This window comes from Abramis brama (genome assembly GCF_963993115.1).
Source record: "Abramis brama genome assembly, chromosome: 15".
Lineage (NCBI taxonomy): Eukaryota > Metazoa > Chordata > Actinopteri > Cypriniformes > Leuciscidae > Abramis > Abramis brama.
The window spans coordinates 12,873,800-12,900,744 of NC_139977.1; the positions used below are offsets into that span (position 1 = coordinate 12,873,800).

Consider the following 26,945-nt stretch of genomic DNA (forward strand, 5'->3'; position numbering starts at 1 on the left):
GCTTTAAAATCTGAGGCAGTTTCCCTCAGCCTGCCTCAGTGTGCCGGCCCTTATATAGACAGCAGACATTAGGTAAACTGAAGGTAGACATTAGGTAAACTGAAAACAGGCACTTTTCAGTCAACAGCTGTATGCACAACTGCGATATGCTTCTCTGCACTGGCACTGGGCACTCCACTGCAAGATTGTGTGCATAACTGTTTTATGTGGATAGGGTGGTGGTAGGGTTTACAAAAAGCAGCTGTTGGAACACAAGAAAATTCAGGTGGTGCGGTATTGGATATATTTGTATCACTTTAATAGAGTTAGATTTTTAGGTCAGAGATCCTCAGCAAAACAAAACGCATGCCAAGTCTGCATGTGTTCTTATTGGATCAAGCCTTATCAATGGACACAATGTTCTCAAGCTTTTCCTCAAATTACTTTATCAGCTTAGCAGAGGCATATATCTCCTTTGTTTACGTATAGTTCTTTTTATACCACATTTCTTTCACCATAAACTACATATTGCTCCATCAAAGTGGCCACGCAAAACCATTTCAACCATGTTTTGTGAAAGTCAGTAAAACAAGACTTTCTGTCCAATTACGGGATTGTAGTGCAGAGAAAACACCCTGTTCTACTATATATCCACCTCTTAAAAAAAAAGAAAAGACTTTTGACATTTGGCTGAATCAGCTGTCAACCACTGATTCAGAGTGTAACTGGGTCAGCAGATAGCTGGCTTATCGCTTTTCACCCAGGCCAAACATAGCGATCAGCTTGTTTTAAAACTGTCTGCTTATTGGATATCAAGTTCACATGTGTGTGTTAATATGGGGAACTTTCAAAAGAGACAAAAGGGGCTTGCCTCTCATTTTAGAATATGGGAGCATCATTTTTTCCTTTTTAGTAATGCTTACTATAGGGCAAGCATAATTAAATTTGTACAAATTCCAAACCCTAATAAATTAAACTAGTTGTGATATGGACATGAATGATCGCTCAAATTTTGTGTAGCTTGTTGATGAAAGGTGTGCTGTTACTTTTTTTAAAGCAATCAAAAAACGCATTGAAATGTGTTCCTGGTGCACCATAAAACAAGCTAAGAAAAAACAGACCTACAGTACATTAAAGGAGGGACCCCAATATCCTAGAGACTTAGGAAGTGTTTACACTTTGCACTTTTGGTTTGATTAAAACAAACTCTTTTGTGATTGCTCTGTTAGTGCAGTTCATTTGAACATGTGTGAACGCTGCCATCCGAACCCTGGTGCGCACTAGACAAGCAGAACAAGACAGATGAAAAGATGGGTCTCGGTCCGCTTCCAAACAAACTCTGGTGCGGTTCGACTGAAATATTAATGCAACAGGGACCAAAGACATGCAAACAAACCAAAACAGGACGTGATGTCACCAGATGTGACCCTAAAAAGGGCAGAATGCTCAATACCTGTTTCTTCTCGTCATAGGGGTAGATTGCCCAATTAAGTTCGGTACAGGCATCAGAACCGCATCTCCGCATCTCATTTTATAAGCTCTTTATGAAGTCTCAGCTTGTCAAAATGGCATCATACGTCTGCACATGTAACAAGCGCATTTAGCCCAGCACACAGCATTGTTTTGGATGTTCATAATTTCCATCTAAAAATTTGTGGAATTTTGGACACTTCATGGACTCAACACCCAAGCAACTACCCAGAACACCCTAGCAACCGCATGGCAATCCCCTCTCCGAATGTCCTAGAAACTAAATAGCAACACCCTAACAACCACCGAGAACTCCCTTTGAACCGCATATCAACTCCATAGCAACACCCTAGCAACTATCCAGGACACCCTAGCAAGCACTAGCAGTGCCCAAGCAACCACCCTAGCAACTGCATAGCAATGACCTAGCAGCCACATCACAATGCAATAAAAACCACTTAGGGCACTTTAGAAAAACACAGCAAAATTCTGGTAAAGTTTTACACAGGCAAACGCTCTTACGTTTTCAGAAAGTGTAAAACTCTGGTTCTATTTCTAATGATGCAAATTTACAGAGACAGACTCATTATTAGATCTTTTTACAACTAGCATGTGCCATTTAATGCTTAGTTGTCAATGCTTTCTGCACATGATCATTGCACAGTTATGGACATAGATGTTGTAAAGACCATCCATTCATTCTTGATTACTGAGATATGCTTCTTGTCAGCACTTCCCTTCTGAACCTCCAAACACACACATAAAGGTATTCACATGTACACAGTTTTACATTGAATTCAAATAAGCGTCTATCAGTAGAGGAATGACCTAATCTTATTCCTTGCCAATAGCCTGAAACACAACTAGTGCTTGAACGCAGACTTTTTGGCAAAACTCCTCCAGACCAAACAAGGAGTGCTAGACAATCTGGGTTTAAAACTCAGCAAGGGGTGGGGAGGGGGATATGGTACCTTTCCAGAAAACCCCCTTGGTTTCTTTACAAAATTTGACACAAACTGCCAGAATGTATGTATGTGCAAGAATCTAACAGGCAGTTGCGAGCGATTATTACAACAGTCCATGAGTGTAAGTGACCAGTCATATAGAATGATAGCTTTGAAGATAACTGTCAAGATAAGACGTTCACAGCAGTTTTACCATAAAGTATGAATCAAACTTGAATCTTCTGGACGTCATTCAGCCTAAAAGACTGTTTGAAGTTTGAAGTACATGACAATTTATTACCTATTAAGGAGAGAATCAACTTAATTTACGAAAAGGCTATTTATGTATTGGTCCCAGTTGTAAGCCTCCATTCTCAGAGGTCACATTGAGCCTTAAAGATGCACCAATATTTCAAAAGTCTTCATGACTTAGCCGTCAACACCCCAGTTGGATCTAAAGGCTTTGGGGCTAGAGGGGTTATTAAAATCTGTGTTGTCAACCTTCAATAATGTGTTCCAACACACACCCATTCAGTGTTTTTCCATCACATACATGATTTCATGTGTTCCTCAGGGACTCATATGTTAATAACAATAGAGTGATAGCTGGAGGCTGTCCAAGTGGCCAAGCTCTCTTCCTTCTTGAATGATTGAATAATAGGTCCGGGCCTTAAATGTTACTTACACCCCTGTAGCTGGAAACAATAGATCACGTAATAACCTTATCTGGAGTGATTTCTTACTGCTTTTGATTGGATAAAAAATAAATGCTCTCCATGAGAATATCTGGCAGACGTTTCTCTTGGTGAGGTAGATGTTAAGAGAGAGAGAGATTTTCTCCCTCTCCCTATCCTCAAATATCTGTTGTTATTTTTTTGGCTAAGGCTTTGACTCATGTTGGCAGAAGTGACCCAAATAAATGCACTAGCACCAGTCATTTAGGGGGGGTTAGGGGTGGGGTTAGAAAAAAACAGAAAAAAACAACATAATGTACAAGACCCAAGTGTGCTAGTTTCCCTAATTACGTAGTGTTCCTTCATCCTTACTTTTTTTTCTCTCTCTCTCTTTCATACTGACCCCCCACCCCTTATCCTTCTTGTTTAAGACATGGGTGTGTAATGATTTGCTTTTGGGGGATAAAACCCACAGTTTGGAAGTGGAGAGAGATATTACAGAGCAGGATGGCCCGGAGTAAGGTACCTCTGCTCTTGCATGGATTTCTCCTGCTGTTTCTGTGTAGACCCTCCCTTCAAGGAGGTAAGGAGTTTTCAAACTCATTTGACTTTTTCTATCTTATTGCATTACAGGTGTACTGCTGTTTTGGCAATAGCATCACACACTCTCTTAATATCAGTACCATATTGCCAACAGTGGATGCAGTTATTTGTTATCTGTATTCTGAATGTTTTACAGGTAAAGGATGGATGAATAAAAAGTAAGCAATTGTTATTTAAAAGTCCTTTACTGAGGACATGCTGTGTTTTATTGTTGCAGGATGGTTTGTCAGTGAAATTTGACTTAAGTCTTGTTCCTGCATTATCTTTTAATCTTAATTAAACTTTGCAGCGATAAGGCAACATTACCCATCCATGATTCGGTAAAGCTACAAGCTCTTCAAATATTATTCAAATATTATATATATTATATAATTTATTTTTGGATTATGTAGTTTAAACTAAATATTAGTATTAGAGTGAAATCTGATGTATTTGCATTTGGTGAAAGTTTTTGATACAAAGACAAATAGTACATAAAGCCAGATGGATTCTTATAAACAATGTAAATTGCATTTTTAAAGGATTTTAATTCACTTTTCACTTTCATTTTGGATAAAACAAGGTTTCCCACTTGTCATCTTTTATTCATGTGGAAGGAAAGATCTGAGAAGTTCTAGTCCAGATCATTACAATACGATCATACACTAACAACCCATAAGCTTGTCCCAGAGGGTTTGTCCCAGAGGACTTGAGCTTTTTAGTTCTAAGCTCTTGGATAAGGTCATGTATGTTGTTCTTCATATGAATCAAATCCATTCTCTGTTCCTCTATGCCTCCAAACCTTAAACAGCAAGGCGATAGGACACACAAACGCATGTGGTAGCGCATGGTGCTGTTTGAGGCTTCACATAAAAGACTAGATGTGGAGATTAGATAGAACCCCTTTGGGTATGTGGCATCATCACTAAGTAAAGAACAAGAATGGTCCTCATAAACTGGTAATGTGTTGCAGGAGTGAGATCCTAATATGCATGGTCTGACATAATGGGTTTGCAGTGCGGTGATATTCACAGCAGATTTGGTCATTTCTACTAATAGTGTTTCAGAAAATATTCTCTTTATTCCCCTCATCATATTTCTGCCTTTCTTTGTAGTTTGTCAGGTCAAACACACAACTAAATGCTTCCTTATGTCCTCAGTCTGGCATGCTATCCTGCATGGGACATATTAATAAAGAAGTTTATTAATGTTCTCTTTCTCTCTCAGGTATCTACATACCAGCTGGTGCAGGGGGAGGAGCTGGAGCTGGATTAGGGGCTGGTGTTGGAACTGGAGCTGGACTTGGAACCAATATAGGAACTGGTCCAGGAGGTGGACTTGGTTCTGGAATCGGAGGTGTTGGGCCAGGAGTTGGTCCTGGAGGAGTTGGAACAGGATTAGGTCTAGGTGCTGGTCCTGGTGGATTTGGAACAGGGCCAGGAATTGGAGTCAGACCTGGAACTGGTGAGGTTTTACATTTATTCTCAAAAAATTCGTGTGCAATTAGTGTCTATAGCTTGCATATCAGTGCTCTATCAATCCTATATATAATTTATGTATATAATGTCTATATGGGGGGCAAGGTGCTGGACTGGGTACTGGAGGCCTTGGGGGAGTTGGGCCTGGTGGTGGAGGGCTTGGTACAGGAGGACTTGGTACTGGTGGATTAGGCACTGGAGGACTTGGAACAGGTTGCTGAAATTTTCTGCACATATTACTTGTAATTTATCTTAAACTACTGTTGCATGATTGAAAGAAAATGAATAAACAAGTGTCATTTTTATTATTTACTTTCATAAAATTGTATTAATTTTATTATCTCTGATTAACATAATAAACTATTCAAGGGCATGCTATCAAGGCACAAAAAGGACCTAAATATGTAATAACCAATTTAATGTTTTCTAATAGGGCCATTTGTCAAGCCACCTAAAACAGGTGCGTTGTAACTCATGTTAAAATTTGGGATTAATGTTATTGATGAAGATTGCCAGAGACATTGATTTTACATCAGATGAGAAGTTCATTGTCTCAACACAGGAGGATATCTACCAGGAATTGGACCAGGTGGTACAGGTGTTTTTCCTGGAGCTGGATCACTTGGACCTGGAGGAGTTGGACCTGGTGGCATAATTCCGGGTGGCATTGGACCTGGTGGCATTGGTCCAGGAGGTGTTGGACCTGGTGGCATTGGTCCAGGAGGTATTGGACCTGGTGGCATTGGTCCAGGAGGTATTGTTCCTGGTGGCATTGGTCCAGGAGGTATTGTACCTGGTGGCATAGGTCCAGGAGGCTTTGGAGCCGTGGGAACTAGACCTGGAGGGACTGGCCCTGGTGCTGGTTTTGGAACTGGAAGCCTTGGAGCAGGTATTGTTTCTTTAAAAGTAATTTTACTAATAAGTAATCAAACATATCTCAACTATTCCTTAACAAGGTTCTGCTAGTCTTTGTGGGATTGTAGAATAACTCAATTACCTGTGCCAAATAATACTGGAAACTTCATATTTGTTGGGTAAGGGGGTAGACTGAGATTGATCTATTTCTGGGAAGCACTTTTTTCACTCACCCTATATTTTTTATCTGTAGGTGTTGGTGGCAAACCCCCTAAACCTGGTGAGTGGGAGAAAACTGCAGTCAATAAAGTGCTTGTATATATTAACAATTTTAACTACATACATTAAATTAAGCAAACAATGTATTGGTTTCATTGAGGTTGCATGAGTCTTTCTTCACACAAACAGGTTATGGGGGTATTCCAAGCACTCTTGGAGCTGGAGGTCTTGGTGGTGCTGGTGGTCTTGGGGGCCTTGGACTGAGGCCAGGGGGTGCTGGCCTTGGAGGTTTAGTACCTGGGGGTTTTGGTGTTGGTCCAGGAGCTGGTGGTTTTGGCACAGGACTACCTGGACAAGGTAGATAAACTCCACTGTGCTCCACAAAGTTAAACTTTAAGGTAGACAATCTTTTATGGTGATGTTTCTAAGAATTCTTTTTGTTTTTTCAGGAGTTGGTGTGGGCACTGGTGTGGGAGGGCTTGGTACTGGTGGAGTTGGTCCAGGAGGTGCTGGAAGAGGTTAGAAATTTAATAAAACTGCTGTAAATGTTAACTATTTATGGATATTTAAAAACAAAACCCCCAAAATAGGTTTTGTTTAGTGCAGATTTTTTTTCTTTTTCATTTCCTGCTTCTAGGTGTGGGAGGAAAACCCCCCAAAACAGGTTAGCAATCTGTAAGATGCACTGTTTAAGATTTATTGTTGGACTTTGGTCTTATATATATATATATATATATATATATATATATATATATATATATATATATATATATATATATATATATATATATATATATATATATATACATATACATTATTTACAGGTTATGGAGGCCTTGGTGGCTTTGGACAAGGTGGCATTGTCCCTGGTGGTGTTGGACCAGGTGGCATTGTCCCAGGTGGTGTTGGACCAGGTGGCATTGTTCCTGGTGGAGTTGGACCAGGTGGCATTGTCCCAGGTGGAGTTGGACCAGGTGGCATTGTCCCAGGTGGAGTTGGACCAGGTGGAGTTGGACCAGGTGGCTTTGGACCAGGTGTCTTGAGTCCTGATAATACATCTTTATTATTAATAGTAGACAAAGAATAGTAGTTGTTTTAATACCTTTATACTGATTCTTTTCACAGTACTATTTCAATAAAATAAATAATTTTGCATTGTCACAGGAGCAGGCAGAAAACCTGGGAAACCAGGTATGATGTAAATATAAAAAGTATTTTGCAATTACTACAAAAACACTGTGCACTCACACTTCAAATCCACATTTTGTTTTCACTGTGAAAGTTACTATTTATTATTAATTCTTACAGCTACTGCATTCAGAAATATCTTAAGTTTGAAAGCGGCATACTGGCAGCGGTTTTGAAATGCATTTACCTTTGATGGTCTAAATTTAGGTTATGGCTGGCCTGGGGGTTTCGGTGGTGGACCGTTTGGAACAGGAAGTCTTGGAGCAGGAGATCCCAGGATTGGTGCTATTCCACTTACACCTGGAGGTGCTGGAACAGGCTACCCATCAGGTGGTAAGGATACACTTTCTTTCCTCCTAGGTTATAGACATAAAATAAAGAACATTTTACTGCAGTTATGAAAATCTGGGATAAAATGTTACAATAAAACTAAGACCATTTTAAAAAAGCATAAAGTGATCATATTTTTCTTTCTGAGGTAAAAATGAAAAACGAACGTGCTTTGCTGCTTAAAAAATGGAATTTGATTTTAGGCAGCTATGGTGGATACGGTGGGCCTGGAGGTCTTTATCCTGGAGCTGGAACAGCTGGCCAGAAGCCACCAAAACCAGGTAGAACTAGATCTATGGACATGAGTATTGGCATAAATAAAGGTGTGATACTTTGTTACTTGTGGTAGGAAACAAATCTTGATTAAAGCATCTTGTTTTACATCACAGCAAAAAAAAAATTCTTGGCAAAAGATTTAAAGCACATTTTTTTCAAGAAAACATATTTAAACTGCTTGATCCTTCTGAAATGGGATTTGTACCTGGTGGTGTAGGATTTGGTCCAGGTGGTGCAGGAATTGGACCTGGTGGTGCAGGAGTTTGGCCTGGAGGTGTAGGAATTGGACCAGGAGGCACAGGAATTGGACCAGGTGGCACAGGACTTGGTCCAGGTGGAGCAGGAGTTGGTCCTGGAGGTGTAGGAATTGGACCTGGTGGTGCAGGAGTTCGGCCTGGAGGTGTAGGAATTGGACCAGGAGGCACAGGAATTGGTCCAGGTGGCACAGGACTTGGTCCAGGTGGAGCAGGAGTTGGTCCTGGAGGTGTCGGAATTGGACCTGGTGGTGCAGGAGTTCGGCCTGGAGGTGTAGGAATTGGACCAGGAGGCACAGGAATTGGACATGGTGGTGTAGGAATTGGTCCAGGTGGCACAGGACTTGGTCCAGGTGGAGCAGGAGTTGGTCCTGGAGGAGTAGGAATTGGGCCTGGTGGCACTGGAACTGGAATTGGAGGAGCAGGAGTTGCGCCTGGTGGAGGTAGGTTTTGAGTGGCATAATTGTTTAACTGATTTATTTATTAAAGTATCTTAATAATAAATATTATCATAATAAATTGTTTGCAACTTCATTATGGCTCCTAGCACCTTTTCTCCCCCAAACTGGATTACCTGGAACTGGGAAAGTCGGAAAGACTGGGAAGGCACCAGTGCCAGGTAATCGGCGTCTATTGATAGAGCTCCCCTTTTCTGGAATAGTTTTAACAAATCTTTGATAAGAAAGCATTGTTTTATATTTTCTCTTTTTTTTTGCATTCAAACAAGGTGTTGGGATCCCTGGGTTATACCAAGGGGGTATTGTTCCTGGACAAGGTGAGTGACTGAATTTGACAGTTACAAGATTTTCCAGTGTTTCTAGAATATTCACACAGATATAACAAATCTGCTTTTTTGTTTTTATGTGTAGGCTTTGGTGGTAGAGGCATTCTGCCAGGTGTAGCCACAGGATCTCAAACTGGTAATTATTTGCTATAATAATTTATAGCTTTAGCCAACAATGAAAATGCTTTCTGAAGTGCTCTCTCCTATTTTATTGTTTAAAGGGCAGCTTGGTCAAGGTGCAGTTGGAGCCAATGGTAAATTAAATTACTGAAAGAACAATTCTTTCAATAAGGTAGGAAAACTACTTATAACAGAGATCACTTCTCTTTTCTCTTGCAGGAGGCCGCGGAGGTTTTGGTCAACAAATACCAGGCGTGTTCCGTGGATATCCTCTTATATCACCTAAGTCTGGAGGTAGTAGGCATTTAAAATTGTCTATTTATCCATGGTAGTCATTCACATTTGATATAAACCATCATACACTATACTTGCCAAATGATTACAGAGTTTTAGAGTATTTATAGAAATTTACTTTCTACCTCATTCAAGGCACAAGCGCTGCAAAGTCTCAGGCTAAAGCTGCCAAGTATGGTAAGTCATGCAGGAACAATATTTCAATACATGTCAAAAGAACATGCTTGATATTTTTGACTCTGCTTTCAGGTGCTGGTAGTGTTCCTGGTCTAGGTGGTGGGTTTGGTGTAAGAGGTGTACCTGGTGCAGGTGGTGTTCCAGGTGCGGCTGGTATACCAGGCATTGGAGTCATTCCTGGAACTGGTGGCGCAACTCCTGGAGTCTTATATCCGGGAGCTGGTGGTGTTTATCCTGGAGGTAAATTTAGGGTTTACTATAAATAGACTGAAATATTTAGAGATAATCTAAAACAGTGACAATTGCTCAAGTATTATAATATCTATGAATTGTCTTTCATCGGAAGCTGGGGCAAAAGCTTGGAAATATGGTAAGAAAACCTTTAAATTCTTGTTATATACAATCACCTGGCTGACAACTGTCTATTTCATGGAAATGGATAGGTGTTCATAAATTACAGCAGATATAAGGGTGAAACAAGGGTGAAATTTTTCATCAGTTACTTTATAAAGTAGACATGAAAAATGAAGAGCTGATTTTGCTTGTTTGACATTTATCATGCAGCATTTAGCAAATGCTCTTGGCAAATATAGAAACAGAATCATCTTAATTTGTATTAATTTTGGGTTGTCTATTTTACAGCGTCAGGGATAGGAACGGGAGGACTTCCTGGTTCTGGCTTGGGAGGGGGTGGCCTTGGAGCTGGAGGACTTCCTGGTTCTGGCTTGGGAGTGGGTGGCCTTGGAGCTGGAGGACTTCCTGGTTCTGGCTTGGGTGGTCTTGGTGGACCCCTTGGTTCTGGTTTAGGTGCTAGTGGACTCCCCGGAGCTGGAGTTGGTCCTGAAGGTATCTTGAAAATAATAATATTAGTTGAAAATGACTTTGTTTTGCTGCTGAAAGTTAATATTATTATTAACCGCACAACTATGTCTACTATTCTGTCATTTTTTAGGATATGCTGCGGCTAAAGCAAGAAAATATGGTATGACTTTACATTTTGCATTTTGCAATGTGATAGATCTATTGAAATGCAAAAAAATAATAATGGAATTGTTAAAAGTCTTCAGTGTCCAACTCTGCTCCTGGAGAGTTACAGTACCTTCCTGTCCATCTAAATTAGGGTGCTGAGGATTACTTTAAAATTACAGGAAGGTGTGTTCAGACAGGAAGGAACTCAGGAAGGTAGCTCTCCAGGAACGAGGTTGGCTGTACCTGCCCTAGATTTTCACAGAATGCATGAGAAATGATTTGTCATGATTGAATGCTATGCAGATTTGTTAAATATTATGTATGCAATGAGATTCCCCAACCTTATTGTAGGAGGTCAGTCAAAATTTCAGACTTAATTCTTGTCTCTTTCTAATCAAAGATAAAAAGGAAAATATTATAAATGTCCCTCTTAATGATTTAGTAAATATTGTATAGCCTACATCAGGACTCCTCAACTAGTGTCCCACAGGCCAAATCCGACCCTAATAATTTTTTATTAGATCCTCTGATTGTTTTAGATTAAATCACTGTATGAATATCTGTACTCTCCACCCAAAACTCAAGACTTTATGATTTTATTACATATAAGTTGTGAGATTCTACCACAGTCATAGAAACCATAAGAAAGGAAAAACATTAATATTCATTGATAATTGCTTTGTAGCTCAGCTTGGACGTCATGGTGGGACTTTAGGTACTGGAGGATTACCAGGTGGAACAGCCGGTGCGTCTGGTGTTGGACTTGGTGGACTACCTGGTGGAGGTCTTGGGACTGGAGGACTACCTGGTGGAGGTCTTGGGACTGGTGGACTACCTGGTGGAGGTCTTGGGACTGGTGGACGTCTTGGGACTGGAGGACTACCTGTTGGAGGTCTTGGGACTGGTGGGCTACCTGGTGGAGGTCTTGGGACTGGTGGGCTACCTGGAGGTGGACTTGGTGGATTACCTGGTGGAGGAGCTGGTGGACTGCCTGGTGGTGGATTTGGTGGTCTTCCTAGAGGTGGTTCTGGAGGACTTCCTGGCTCTGGTACAAAATGATACCATCATATTGTATGATGTAAATTTTATTATAACGTTTGAGGTCATATTACATACTCTGATGCTTTGCAGGATATGCAGAGGCAAAAGCTCGTAAATATGGTAAAACAACAGTTAATTCAATCCTTTAACTTACTGTTAAAATAATTTTTATGGTTTATTGATAGCATTTATTATCCAAACTTTATTGTAGCTTACAACCAAATATATTATTTTTGCTTTTCTAGGTCTACTAGGTGGAGCTGCTGGTTTAGGCCCAGGCACTGGATTAGCTGCAGGTATTCCAGGTGTATTACCAGGCACTGGTGTCGGACTAGGTGGGGCAGGGGGTATACCAGGAACTGGAGTTGGATCTGGTGTGGGTTACGGTCCAGGAGGTGTACCCAGTGGTGGGTTTGGTCCTGGAAGTGCATTTGGACCTGAAGGTAAATCGGTATTTACAATTATTAAAAAAGTAAGTCTAAATAGTTTTGAAAGGACTAACTCTTAGAATTATTTTTAAATCAGTAGAAAACCAGAAAAGGTCATGGTATTTTTCTGTTAAATTTCTGTTAAGCTTACGAACATTTCTTCTATCCCTAAAACACAACACAATGCAATGTGTAATTCAAAAAGTAGGTAAAGCACCTGTGAAAAATCAACACGTAAAAAATCTTTGTATTAACACAGTACATTGTGCCCTATTTTTAAGAACTTTTCTCAGACTGTAGTTTACTCCCATGTGTTGCTCTAGTATATATATATATATATATATATTATTTTTTTAAGAAAAAGAGGGAAAAAAGAGAAAGAGAAGGAAGGTTACTAACCACCAGACTTGACTGAGAGTACCCTTGATAGCCCATAGCATTTCTGTATTTTCCCCTCAACAATGTGGTAAAAAGATGAAAATTCTTAAGTGTAAGGGACCACAAAGACAATGCATTAAAATACTTTGCACGGAATATTGACTGTTGAGGAGTGTGAATGGATGTTGCACAACTCAAACAGCTTTCTCTACACAACTGCCTATTGAGTTTCTTCTATCTAGACAGTCTATGAATAATGTACAAGGTATGACATTCTTTTTGCAGGAATTCATAGACAGGCAAAGCATCTTCAGGCAAACCTCACAAACCATAGAAATGCAATGTCATAAGAAAATGATAGCTTTGGCCTTTCTTGGAGTTTAATTAAACCCTGGCCAATCTGGAAACCTAAGTAACATGTCTAGCCAGATGACCTTTCTTTGGGTTGGCTGTAAGTTTAGCCATCACATTCTTGGGCACATTCTAGTGTCTTATCAGTGTTCTCAGAGGGGATAACTGCATCATTCAAACACACGGCAATTTAAGTTTAGTGTGGTTGGAGCACAATGTTGGTTTATCTACTGGATGGTGCTTTAAGCATAGGTAGTTTTTCCATACTCTGCTCTTCTTTTTTTATAGTTCACTAATGTGTAGTCATGCATGACCACATTGGCCTGGCCAAGGTTTTTCCATAATCTGCTCTTCTTTCTTTATAGATCACTAATGTGTAGTCATGCATGACCACATTGGCCTGGCCAAGGTTTTCTGAGGTGACATCTTGAATTTGCTAGACTGGAGTTTTTTTATTAGCAGGTGAACAGAGGTAAAGATCTGGATGTTCCTGCTCAGATGCCCCTCTCTAGATAGGAGTGTTGCAGTCAGTGTGTTTTTCGAGGGTATGCAGTGATGCAAGGATCAGTGGAGGTCCCCACAGGGGCACTAATTGGGCTATAAGACCTTGCTTTTTTTGTGTGGTTTACTCTGATTTGAGACACTGAGATAAAAGAAATTGAAATCCTAATAGTAACACTGTTTTTTTAGACACACAATTAGCTAAAAGGTTTAAAGTTTTAAAATAAGAATTTTATGTAGCTTAAACCACTGAAAAATCTAAATTCTTCTCAAACATTGTCTTCTTATATTTTAGGATATGCTAGGGCCAAAGCTCGCAAATATGGTAAGGGGAAGTTAAATAATTTTGTTCTCCAATTTTTAGTGTCCATGTAGAAAAATCAAATTATAAATGACATTTTTTCATGCATTTTTGCAAAAAGGGGTTCCTGGTGGAGCTGGTGGAATAGGATTGCCTGGAGGATTAGGAGGGTCACTCGGTAGCGGAACAGCTGGAGCTGGAGGAGGAACACCAGGTGCTGGAATTGGACCAGTCGGTGGTTATGGGCAAGGAGGAGTACCTGCTGGAGGATATGGACCTGGCTCTGGAGGTATGCTGACAAACATTTCCACCCGGTTTCACAGACAAGTCTTAAACTAATCCCAGACTAAAATGCATGTTTGAGCTGTTTTATCTGAAAGCAACTTAAAACTGAAAGTAATGGCATATCTTAAAATATGTTAGTGCCATTGTTTTATCTCAAGATGCAGACCAGTAATGTTTTTTTCTAAGGCACATTAATAAAAGCTACTTAAATGCCTTAATTGAACTAATCTGTTAAACTGGGCCTGAATTACATGCAGTTAGGAGGTTCTGTTAATTTCCATTTCTACATTTATTCTTTGTATCTCCTTATATCTTTGAATGCAGCCTATCCAGGTGGACCAAAGGCTCTTAAATATGGTAGGATATTTTAAATCAGTATTGACATTGTGTTTTTTCTACAACTTGGCATTAACACTAAATTGTTTTAATCCAGGTCCTGGTGGGAGCGGAGGGGCTCCAGGACTTGGTCTGCAGGGTCAGGTAGGAACCGGTCCAGCAGGAGGATTTGGTACAGGGGCAGGGCCAGTTGGAGGTTATGGTCCAGGGACTGTAGGAGGTCCTGGGTCTGGATTTGCTGGAACAGGACTGCCTGGTAGTGCTGCTGGAGCAGGAAGCAGAGGAGGGCTTGGGCCTGGGTATGGAACAGGTGCTGGAGGTAATTTAAGCGAGTCAAAAATGGGTAATTTACACAGGCATTAGAAAATGTGTATTATTAAAGCTGTATCTGATCTACATGTCTTTCAATTTATTACACATAATGCCCTATAGGATATGGACCGGGATCAAAAGCAGCTAAATATGGCAAGTTTAAATATATAACTGTACTACATACACTTATATATGTCTTGCAAGTGGCTGTTGATCATTAGTTAATTTACTCTATATTCAAAAAGTTATAAACGTTATTAAATATTTTATTAATATATTTGTTTTTTCAAATATATATTCATATTTCATGTACATTAAATACTAATATTAAAATAATTATGTTATGTTTAATATCAACTTATTGATATTATATACTTACATGTTTAAAATGAAATGTTTGCCTTGTAATGACAAAAAATGAGTCTAAACCCTGTAATATTTTGACAGGTTTACCTGGTTCTGGAGGTGTGTTAGGAGCAGGAGCTGTACCAGGAGTGGGAGGAGGTGCTGGAGGTATGTGAAGCAATTTGACATGCAACTGTTTTTTTTTTTCTCTTTAAAGGGATACTCCACCCAAAAATGAAAACTCTGCATTTAAGCACCCTCATGTCGTTTCAAAACCTGTTTGCCTTTCTTTCTTCTGTGGAATATAAAAAAAGATAATTTGAGAAATGTCAAGTATTTTTTCATACAATAAGTCATTGTTTGGTCTCAACATTCTTCAAAATATCTTCTTTTGTTTTTCTGCAGAATAAATAATTATATACAGGTTTAGAACCACAGGGTGAGTAAATTAGCACGTTTACATGGACGCTCATAACTCCCAAAATTCAGCTTATTGAAATAATCTGTTGTCCCAATTGACATGCAAACCAATAACCCGGCAATGCAAGTAAACCGTGCTTACAAGATTTTATTAATAAATCAGGTTATTTCCCACAAGTGACATCAAAATGTAATCATTCTTGTATCTGTCTTTGAGTATTCCATCCAGTTATGTCGGTTGTGATGTTAAATCAAGTATGAAAAACAGAGTATTCCAACATGTCAGCGGGAATCTTACAGACTCATATATTATCCTCTCACGCAGCATTTTGACTGTACCACTTCTACTTTGGCTGCACGAGATGAGAATGCGTTTGCAATATATTTCCTCCTCATCACAAAACACTCGCTCTGTCTGGAAGCTCTTAAATCTGCAGTAAGGACACTTTCCTGTCACATATCACATGTGTACTTCAATAAGCCAACAGAAGACAGGTTAATGTGTATACATGCTGGGCGAAATCGGGGTAAGGGGCAAAATCTAACTGATAAATCGATCGGTTTATGCTTAAGCCGTTTATGACCATACTCCGATAATGGATAACGGGTTAACGGGTTTACATGAGCAAATGCATTGTTTGCTTATTAAGCATAATTGGGTTAAGATATGTGTATGTAAATGTGCTCAATGATGACAGAATTTTCATTTTTGGTTTGAGTATCCCTTTAAGATATGCATAATATACCCTAAAATTTTAATACATTATTAGACATTTTACAAACCAAACTAACAACTGATTTGTATGCTGAATTTGAATAATAAGTTTAGAATAACTTATTTAACTCTTTTTTTCAGTTCTGCCATATGGGGGGTATGGAGGTAAAGTTTTAAAAACTAGATGTGCAATGCTGATCACTAAACTTGAGACATAAAATACTGTTTTAAAACAATTGGTTTAAGCATCTGTGGGTGAATCTCTTGTTTTATTATATTTCATTCTAAAGGGTATCGAGGAGCACAAAAACCACCTAAATATGGTAAACCACTTATGGTACCTAACTTTCACAATTAAAATACCACATGTATTCAGGCTAAGATTTGACCTCATGCATCTGCATCTAACAGGACAACCAGCTGGTGGGGTTGGAAGTGTGTTGGGTGGGTCGGTACCAGCAACTGGTGGAACTGGGGCCACAGGAACTGGAGTTGGAACTGGTGGGCGATCACTGCTAAAAGAGGACTAAACTAAACAACAGTTAATAGATACAGGAAGGAATTTGTTTACATGCTCAGTGTTTCATCTCATGTGGTGTAGGTGGGGCTGGAGGTATACAAGGTTCAGGAACCAAACAAGACAAATATGGTGAGTTTGTGATCTTTGGTCATCTCTCCAGTATAATATAATATTACTGTTCTAATTTTTTATTTAAATCCAGGGGTACCAGGCATCACAGGAGGACCAACAATTCCAGGTAGTACAGATGCTTCCGGAACAGATCGTGGAGCAGGTCCTAAACCTGGAGTTGATGGAGGTAATGCAATTAATTAATTAATGTTCTTTAATGTACTTTATTAAGACACACGCATGTAATATCCAAAATAGTGCCATAACTACCAGTCTTATCTGATCCCTGTTTAGTGATTGGCAGTCCTGATGGTGGAACTCGTAGGGATGGAGGTCAAGGACATTACTTTTTTTCTATCAATTATAGACATTTATTATTTGTTGTTTAGCTGTTAATTTGTTTGTTCCTGCATTGTCATTTTTAAATTTTGTTAAACACACAGGTGGAACAAAAGCTCCCAAGACTGGTAAGAAAATGTTTAATTTTCTTCTTTCCACCCCATATATCTGGAAAAAACAATTGTCGTTTTGAAATTATACAAAAAAAACGAGCAGGCGATTCCTTTTAGCCACCAGTTTTATTTTGTGATCATTTTAGAATCTGGAGGACCACTAGAGGGATCAGGTGGGTCCATTGGAGGTTGTGTTATAAGTATTTAATGAACAATGGAACATTTTACAGCCTTAAGTTTGATTTCCAACTCTCTGAATATGATAGGAACTGAGCAGTATGTAATATTTTTCAGGTGTTACTGGTGGCCCCATTGAAGGTGATGGGCTTGATGGAGCTGCTGGGACAAGAACACCCATCTTAGCGGGAGAAAGACCAGGTAGACCCTTGCTGTTCAGTGAGCTTGTAGACATCCTTATCCTTTGCATTTTTCCATTTATTTTTGGTCACTGTATTATAGACAGATGAACTTGAAGGTGCCAGGTGCTGCCTTTCATATTTGTACTTTTCCACTCTCCACTGTACAACACTTATTGTTAAAGTCTATTATAAGCTTACAAATCTGTGTTTTAAAGGAATAGTTCACATAGAAAAGGACATTTTCAACATTACCTCATGATGATATTCCATGAGTTGTATGAAAAACGTTCAGTTTTGTCAGAATATTCTTTAAAAATCTCAGCTTTTTGGTCACCAGAAGAATCAAAGTCATACAGGTTTTGGAGTAAATTATGGCATCATTTTATTTTTTAGCCAATTATTCTTATGATGGTAAAACAAGCTATTCATATTACAGTGGAATTATATTATATTGCTGTCAGTTTACTACAGCTGTTTCTTCATGTGGATCATATTATAGCGAAAGAAAACGAAGAGCTACATAATACCACATTTTGGTTCATGTTTTAGGTGTGTAATTTGTCTAATTTGTATTTAGCTTCTAGTTGTGATATCAGTCATTTATTAAGTTTGAAAAATCCTAATTACCACTGACAATCACAACTGACATTCTCTCTTTTCAGGGGGAACGGGACTGCCAAGGCCAGAGAGTAAGATCTGTCTTCATAACTTTAAAAATAATGACCTCACAAGTAATCACTGAGCTCAAGATTATTTTCTCAGTTTCTTCTTTTGGTTGGTGGTGGAGTTCTTCGAGCTGATTTACACAAAATTATCCAACTATGCCATGTTAATTTTTTTTCATTCGTCAGACTATAATTTGCTAATGTTACATCTCCCTCTAGTGGTGGAGGAGTCTCATGCATATGGATGTAGTACCTTATTTTAAAACTTTTTGAGCTTGTGAATGCTTTTTTCTTAATCCAAAAACATTTTACATTAAACATTCAGACCCATAACATGTTTATGACACAGAGGCAACTTTACTGAATAACTTGTTCAGACTCTAATGTGTTTACAGGGGGTGGGGCTCAAGGTTAGTCAGTCAGTTTAGTGAGTAGTCCTAAAATGAGAATTTTCCTTTGAAAAGTATCTTTTTATGTTTTTGACAGATTGTCAGTTTATCTGGAAATAAAGTATGTGGTTAACATTGCTTGAAGAGATTTTTATGCTTTGTTTATTTGTAAATGTATGTTCCAGTGTGACTGAATCTCTTCAAATAACTATATTTTCTTCCTTAGGAGTTGGTGATAGTGGAACATTACCGGGAGCTAAACCACTAAAACCCCCAGGTACTTCATGCCATTCACTTTTACCCTTACTGTCTCAGTATTTTTAGGCAAGCAGGTGCTTTTTTATTTGTAAAAAGTTTTATTTCACTTGTCCTACTGTAGGCATTGGAGGTGGAGCCATTGCTGGACGTGGAGATACTCCGGGCACTATTGAAGGAGGACCTGGAAGTGTAGGCAGTGTTCCAGGTGGAGTTGGTGGTGGAACAGGAGGAGTTGGTGGAGTTCCAGGAGGAGTTGGTGGAGTTCCAGGTGGTGTTGGTGGTGGAACAGGAGGAGTTGGTGGAGTTCCAGGAGGCGTTGGTGGAGTTCCAGGAGGCGTTGGTGGAGTTCCAGGAGGAGTTGGTGGAGTTCCAGGAGGAGTTGGTGGAGTTCCAGGAGGAGTTGGTGGTGGAACAGGAGGAGTTGGTGGAGTTCCTGGTGGAGTTGGTGGTGGAACAGGAGGAGTTGGTGGAGTTCCAGGAGGAGTTGGTGGTGGAGTGGGAGGAGTTGGTGGAGGACCAGGTGGAGTTAAACCTCCTAAAGGTAATTTACCAGCTTTTTATGTGCATGTTTATAAAATTATAAATCTATTAAAATCAACATGTTTTTTTCTAGTTTATGGTGGTCCAGGTGGAACTGGAGCTCTGGGAGTTGGAGGTGTGGGTGGAGTAGGTCCGGGTGGAGTAGGCCCGGGTGGAGTAGGTCCGGGTGGAGTGGGAGGAGCAGGAGGAGCGGGACTTCTGCCTGGAGGTGGTGGTCTGCTACCAGGAGGTGGAACTGCAGGCACAGGATTCGGGGCACAGAAACCAGGCAAAAGTAATCAAAGCACTGATCAGATCAACAAACATTTTATTGTGGAATATTAAAAATAATTCAATGCTAAGTTTAAACAAAACAAAATTAATGAACACTTAAAAATCTTAAAAACTGTTTTGGGAAAACGATTATGTTTTACATAATGAGCATTTTTTGACCTTCAGTAAGAAGCCCTACAAGAAGCCTTATGCTTTGTAAATCTATTGCAGGTTATGGTGGAGCTGGAAGTTTTGGAGCCGGTGGGATCCTACCAGGGACCGGTAACTCAAAAAAAGCCATCATATTCCTAATATTTTATGCACCAGTCTTTTGCTGAGAACTATATTTTTAAAACTTTTTTGCAGGCCTCAGGTTCCCCAGTGGGGCTGCAGTGGGCGGAAAACAAGGAAAAGGTGTCAGAAAACATTCTCGCTATTCCACAATTCTTATAATAAAAATGCAGTTTGGTTGTGTTTATACACATGGACTGAACTAGAAAGACTGTTAAATAACTCTTTATCACTTTGATCAAAGTTTATGGGGCAGCAGGCACACTTGGTGGGCTTGGAGGCCCAGGCGGATATGGAACAGGACCCGGTGGCTATGGAGGTGGTCCGGGCGGTTATGGTGGTGGCCCGGGCGGTTATGGTGGTGGTCCGGGCGGTTATGGAGGTGGTCCGGGCGGTTATGGTGGTGGTCCGGGCGGTTATGGAGGTGGTCCGGGCGGTTATGGTGGTGGCCCGGGCGGTTATGGTGGTGGCCCGGGCGGTTATGGTGGTGGCCCGGGCGGTTATGGTGGTGGACTTGGAGGTATTTACACATTTCATGCTGTATTTCCCTCACAGTGTTTTACATTTAAATATTCTAATATTTATTTGTTTTTTAAGGGCTTGGTTATGGTCCTGGCGCATTAAAACCACCTAAAAGTATGTAAAACTCATTAAATGATCACTTTAATGATGCAATAACCAATCCTTAGGCAAAATTCATAATCACAATAAAAAATGTCATGTGTTATCAGGCTATGGAGGAGCTGGGGCATTGGGTGGTGCTGGAAGAGGAGGAGTTGGTGGTGGTCAAGGAATTGGACCAGGAGGTGCTGGCGGAGGTCCTGGAGGAGTTGGAGTGGGTGGAGGTATCATGCATTTTAAAATACATTAAACATAAGTTTAACAATAGTGCAAAATAAATTTGGACATTTGATTAAATGTTTTGTTAGAATAGAGGAATCCATTTATAGAATTGTAAGGAATTTGATATAATTATAATTAGATGTCAGTAATTATAAATGAATGACAATATCCATTGCAAATGTATACCAATATATATCCACGTTCACCTTGAAATGCATTCACTACACATTGGTGGCTTAAATAGTTAATATGAGTTTTCATAGGTGCCAGATATCCAGCTGGAGCTGGGAAGCCTGGGGAATCAGTGGCCGGTTGCATAAACTGCTTAGACTAGTCTAACAACATCATCTAATGTTCTTCAAGACGGGTCATAACTATAAGTCAGTTACATAAAAAGGTAGATTTGGTCTATTTTGAATCCGAAAAGTAAGTCTGATTAGCTGTAAGTAATAAACTGCTAGTTAGTCATGCTAGTACTTAAGATTCAGTCTTAGGTTAGTAGCTGTGTTTATGCAACTAGCCCCAGGTTCTTGTTTTTTAAAGTATTAACATAATTGTGACTAATTATTACAATGTCATCATTGCATTAGCTTTAGGGCCTGAATTTATATTCACCATGAATAAATCTACTAATCTGGCTTGGGTGATGGTAGAGAGGCAGGCCTTGTGAAAAAGAAATACGCTTAATTGTTTCACAATGTTCTTCAAATCCTCAAAGTATATATTTAAAAACTTTACTTATAATATAATGTGAATGAAATAAAAGGCCACATAAGTTTTCTTAAAAAATACACTTTCATCACACTTTTCTCACACTTTTCAGTAATGTCAAATGAAAAGTTTGACTTTAAATTACATTGTAATGAATGTTTTTATCTTTTGTCATGCCAGAAGTACACTTTGATGTGTTGACTAACACACTAAAGCAAATGTAAATTAATTGATTATAATTTTAACTGTAGAGCTATTTGATATTACATTTGAAGTTAATATATTTCATATGTACTGAAGGTAACACTTATTTTCTCTTGATTGTGCGCTTCAGACATTCTATTAACTGTGAGTAACTTTGCAACTACAAGTCTAGAAGTCATTAGAGTATTAGTAAACTGTCTGCTTAATATCTGCCAACACTTTATTTTGATGCTCCCCAACAGACATTCTACTGACTATAAGTAACTTTGCAACTGCGTGCCAACTTATTCTACTAACCCGAAACCTAACACCTAACCCTAAGAGTTAATTGACATGTAGTTGCAAAGTTACTTATAGTTAGTGGAGCGTCTTAAGTGGACTATTGAAATAAAGTGTTATATGCTGTAATAAGTATGCTAAAGTTCTGCAAAGAACAGAATCACTAACATCTATTAAGACCCGTAGCAGATACCAGATGATCAGATGTGGATGTGGTTGAAAACATAATTGGAGAATTATATTCGTAAAGACAACACAAGTTGAGAAGATTCAGTTGGAAAATAGCCAATTGAAACACTACTGACATCTTTACCATCATATGGTAATGATGATGATGTAGATCTCACTTCACATGTTGTTTTTATTGTAGGCTATGGAGGTTTAGGTGGAGCTGGAGGTCTTGGAGGAGGTCCTGGAAGCCCAGTAGGAACCGGTGGAGGTAAAGTTTCTGTTAATATCTTCCTGTTAAAAATTTTCAGAGACCATATATGTTATTTTACTTAATGTTATTTTAAAGTGTTTGCTTCTAAATGGTGTATGGTTTCCATATCCTGGCTTCTACCTCAGATGAGTTTGCCAACAGCAGTTTTTGTATCATTATAAGTTCAAACATTGTGTAACAATGAACAATAGTAATAAAGTTATGAAGTAAATTCTAACCATATCTCATTATATATTGGATATGTTACTGTTATTTTAAGTTTGAAATGTGCAAATAGGTCTATTTTTACAGGTATAAAACCTAATATTTCACTAACTTAACCAACATAAAATCAAAGAGGGCATAAAGTTTGTGTTAGGGAGGTCTAAGGAATAAAATGCATGTACTCAAATTGCAAGAAAAAAATTGGGATTAAAATGGGATAAGGATACATACTTACATGATTGTAAATGTAAAAAATGATCAGTTAACTTAACTTAACTTTAAAAAAGTGAGGAAACCCGTTTCTTGCGTAATTGAAAAAATTAAACTATGTGGACTTGTCATTTCATGTATGCATTTTCAAATATGCATGAAGTTTATTTACTTAATTTTAAGGCAACGGGTTTCCTCACTTTTTTTTAAATGAAGTCAACTGATCACATTTTACAGTGTTGAGATTAATTATTTCATAGGTGTGAATGAAATTTTATGTTTGAGACAATTTTCCTTTCATTAATTGTAATGTTTGGTGTCAGGTCTCAGGTACCCAGGAGGAGCAGGGACAGGTAAATCAGGTAAATTCACTTAATTTTAACTGCATGATTTTTTTGGGGTCAATTTCTTATTCATTTGTCTCAGCAACTGAATGAGCATAAATTGCATGTAAAATTTGTTGGCTGGTTGCCATCAGATGGATGGATTTTATTTACTTGCATTTGTTTCAACGTCTTAAAGGCTATGGCACGGGTGCCTTGGGTGGTCAGGGCTATCAGCCAGGTGAGCCATTATATCAGTCCTCAATTCTCTTTGAGGAAATGGACTTATCCACACCTTTTCAGCTGAATTAATGAAGCACATTGAAAGAACAGATATCAAGATACAGAGTTACAGTAGATCCGTTTCTCTTGTAGGAGGTGGAGTCCCTGGATATGGGACTGGTGTAGGTCCAGGTGCTGGAAATCAACAGCCATATCCAGGTAATGAAGACATTATGGCAACTTTAATGTGCACATCACCAACTCTGAGGATTCGAGAAAGCTTTTAGATGTTATTCAAGTTAGTTGACCAAAAAAGGAAAATTCTGTCTTCATTTGCTCACCCTCATGTTGTTCCAAACCCATGTCTTCTAAAGAGACACGATTACTTTTTATGATAAACGGATTTAAATGGTAAACAAAGCTCAAATGTGCTGGCTCGACACAAGAACTAATGAGGTTTGTTACCATATTTGATACCATACATACCATGCCATATTTGACGTGCTCTATGTATGTGTTGATACATTTTTAGATGTGAATAAAAAGCTAAGATAAATCTGTTCATCATACAAAGCGACCGTGTCTCTTCAGTAGACTTGGAGGAAACTGCTCAATTCATAAATTACTTTGACGCTTCAAAAAGTTCATAAAAAGTTGAGTGAATGGACTTTCAGGGACAAAAATCTGCCCGATTTTAAAAGATCTTCATTTGTGTTTCGAAGATGAACGAAAGTCTTATGGGTTTGGAGTGACATTAGGGCGAGTAAATTATGAAAATGATGAGAATTTTCATTTTTGGGTGGACTATCATTTTAAGTATTTATACGAGAATAAAGAAATGGGGGCAAAATAAAAAGAGAAGTAATTTTCCATTACAGTTGAATAAATTACATGAGTTTGTATGATTGTTCTGTACACAACAAGGTTGCATATAAACAGACATTCAGCAGTGCATGTGTGTGGAAAGAAAGATAATACATGTGCTGCCATGCCAGGGAAATCATTTATAAAATGTAGGAGTGTGACAGTATAGCAAATTTACTTTAATGATTTGAATTTCTCACACAAAAAAAAAAACCAAAAAAAAAACAACCGAATCATGTAAAAAGTCATAACTGGGAAAGATATTGAAATTATCTATACAAACATTTCTGAATCCAAACGTTACCAGAGCGACATTTTTAAGGTGTGTAAATAAATAAGTGACGTTTTCTTGTAGCGGTGTGTTTTAATAATCAATGTAAGTGGTTTAGAGTGATTAATGAGAAGTTGTGATGTTGTATTGTAGGTTATGGTGGCACTGGCGCAGGGGGAACTGGAAGTGCTCCACTTACACCTCAGCAATGTAAGACATGCTGCTATTACAGCAACTCATTGTTGTTAGCTAATATTTCAAATGCAGCACAAGATAAAATGAGAGTTTGGCTTAAACCTGTACATTATCCACAGCCATTTGCAAGTATGTATTGCATTTAAATGTGTGATTCTTTTATAGCAAAAGCAGCCAAATATGCAGCTCTTCAAGGCTTTCTAGGTGCAGGAGGCTACAGAGGTACATAAGCAGAAATAAAGATCTTTTTTTTATGGTCCATACTGCAAAAACCTGTCGAAACAATGACTTTTAGTTGTGCATCTTCATGTTTTACTGTTCATGTTCCATTTTCATTTACAAAATGAAATCAACATTTACTTACTTTCATAATACACATTCCATTTGTCGTTATTTGACTTCCATATTAAGGCTAAATAGAAAGTATGAGCCAAAATACCATAGTAATTTCTAAGAACAGTGTTGTAGTCAGGGTTATTATAGTTACAAAAACTAAAACTTACTTGAAATAAAATGTATATAAAAAAGTTTTTATAAAAATATTACTTTATTAAACTTATTCGATTCATTTTTCTAGTTGCCAAGGCAATATTTCTAAAGGTGCGTTCACGCCATGTTGTTGTAATTACCGTAACGAATCTGACTTGTAAAAAGCATTCACGTGATCATGGAACTTTTAATTACAACTTTAGACTCATAATTTTCTGATCTACGACTTGTAACATGCGACCAAGAGAAACGTAAAGTCCATAATTTTCGTTAAGTTTAAATTGATGGACTAAAATAACTAAAACGTAATAAAACTAGATAGACATATTTAAGAAAAAACTAATAAAAATGTGTTGTTGTTTTTTAAAACACACTCAAAATTATAATAGTATCTCAATGATCCTAAACTAACACTGTTTGTAGTTTGAATAAACTCACAGTTCTCAATAATGGCAGTAGTGACAGTGTGTTTTCCTCTAGGGGGCGCAGGATGCCAAGGCAAATACTGCGGAAGGAGAAGGAAGTGAGAAACCAGCGGATAGAAGTGACCTCATAAACAAGTGGTGCTACTGCCTGATCTCAAATGCACTTTTTTTTTACAGTTTAAAAGTGCCTCATGTAATATGTGAGAAAGATTGGAATTTGCATTAAAGGTTTTTTTCAGCCATATGATTAGATGTGAACCTCACAAGGCACTCTTTGCACTGCCTAACTCCCTTATTTACTACTTATGTCACTAGACATTTCCTTTGCTTGATTTTTTAATAACAGATCAGACATTTTACCATTTAATGTTCCATCTTAAACTGCTGCAGTTCCAGCTGTGCATCTCTTTTGCTGCAGTGGCTCACTTACACACTTGGTGAATATTCAGACACATGTCGTCTAGGGTTGTGTCGCTGCTATTTCAGGATGAACTGACTGTGGGGGAAGCAGCGTCATTTTCTGGCTATGTATCAAAAAGTAAAGGGAGCCTAATCTCTTTCTAGCTGTATGCTTAAGACTTCATGAATGGATATTTTGTCTTTCCAGGATCTTCAATCTTTCAAAGTATAGTCAGTCACACAAAAGAATGGGATTAGGCATGCAATTTATTTTAGTCTTACAAGAACAAAATGCTTGTCATTACTGCAGTAGACAGCATCTAAGTACTGAGGATTACAAGCTGTCTTCAAAGATACCTCAGGAACTTGAAGCGGTTTCTTTTCTAGTATCCTGACCCTACCTTGTTTTTGTTTGTTTGTTTTAACATAACTCTTATTAAATTAAAATGTTGGGTTTTTAAGAGTATCTATGCATTTAACCTAACTCATTTTGGTGTTTGTGTGTTGTGAATGACGTAGGCTATCTGTGTTTGTATAAGTGCAACTATTCAAATGTGACCTGAAAGTATGATAGAAGCAATTCATCTAGTGAATCGCTTCACATTGTTTACCTTTTTGTTCTTCACTTTTATGCACTTGTTACTTTTGTGAAAGTCCAACCAGTTCACATGTTTGTATGATCTTTGATTTTATTTGGGCCTTTTATCCATCATCTACATTTCTAAAAAATAAATTGTAAAACAAAAACATGTTTTGTTTTCACTCACAATCTCCTCCATAAATGCATGGCTAATTTTGGGACACATGAAAAGGCATGTGGGATTTTGGTTTAAAAAAATGAAATATTAAAAATTAAATTTCACAAATGTTTTCTGTGGGTTTTATCACCAAAACTAAAATTCCAGTAATGTAATATACCGGTATGTAATAATTGTATTAATATATTATTTATATACAATGCAGTGAAGGCAAATTTTAACTGAAAGGTTGAACTGTGTTCTCAGGAAAAGGGTATTTTTAT

At 38.4% G+C, this 26,945-nt stretch overlaps 1 protein-coding gene across 1 annotated transcript; it reads left to right on the forward strand.

Moving 5' to 3' along the window:
* The first annotated feature begins 3,530 nt into the window (after nucleotides 1–3,530).
* elnb (elastin b) lies at nucleotides 3,531–26,786 on the forward strand. The gene is made up of 58 exons (XM_084136793.1): nucleotides 3,531–3,650; nucleotides 4,877–5,113; nucleotides 5,233–5,340; nucleotides 5,561–5,587; nucleotides 5,690–6,016; nucleotides 6,236–6,262; nucleotides 6,391–6,558; nucleotides 6,651–6,719; nucleotides 6,839–6,865; nucleotides 7,026–7,235; nucleotides 7,366–7,392; nucleotides 7,597–7,722; nucleotides 7,923–8,000; nucleotides 8,213–8,692; nucleotides 8,797–8,868; nucleotides 8,977–9,024; nucleotides 9,119–9,169; nucleotides 9,255–9,287; nucleotides 9,373–9,447; nucleotides 9,583–9,624; nucleotides 9,697–9,864; nucleotides 9,971–9,994; nucleotides 10,267–10,470; nucleotides 10,577–10,606; nucleotides 11,279–11,641; nucleotides 11,725–11,754; nucleotides 11,880–12,077; nucleotides 13,588–13,617; nucleotides 13,715–13,882; nucleotides 14,203–14,235; nucleotides 14,312–14,533; nucleotides 14,647–14,679; nucleotides 14,974–15,039; nucleotides 16,148–16,171; nucleotides 16,297–16,329; nucleotides 16,418–16,507; nucleotides 16,608–16,655; nucleotides 16,729–16,824; nucleotides 16,932–16,970; nucleotides 17,081–17,104; nucleotides 17,236–17,262; nucleotides 17,384–17,467; nucleotides 18,111–18,137; nucleotides 18,729–18,779; nucleotides 18,882–19,301; nucleotides 19,374–19,574; nucleotides 19,784–19,834; nucleotides 19,919–19,966; nucleotides 20,088–20,363; nucleotides 20,441–20,479; nucleotides 20,575–20,688; nucleotides 22,251–22,319; nucleotides 23,060–23,098; nucleotides 23,259–23,300; nucleotides 23,435–23,500; nucleotides 24,570–24,626; nucleotides 24,777–24,833; nucleotides 25,581–26,786. The coding sequence occupies exons 1-58, from the start codon at nucleotides 3,575–3,577 to the stop codon at nucleotides 25,625–25,627; spliced, it is 5,946 nt and encodes a 1,981-aa protein (XP_083992919.1). The 5' UTR covers nucleotides 3,531–3,574; the 3' UTR covers nucleotides 25,628–26,786.
* Nucleotides 26,787–26,945: the final 159 nt, after the last annotated feature.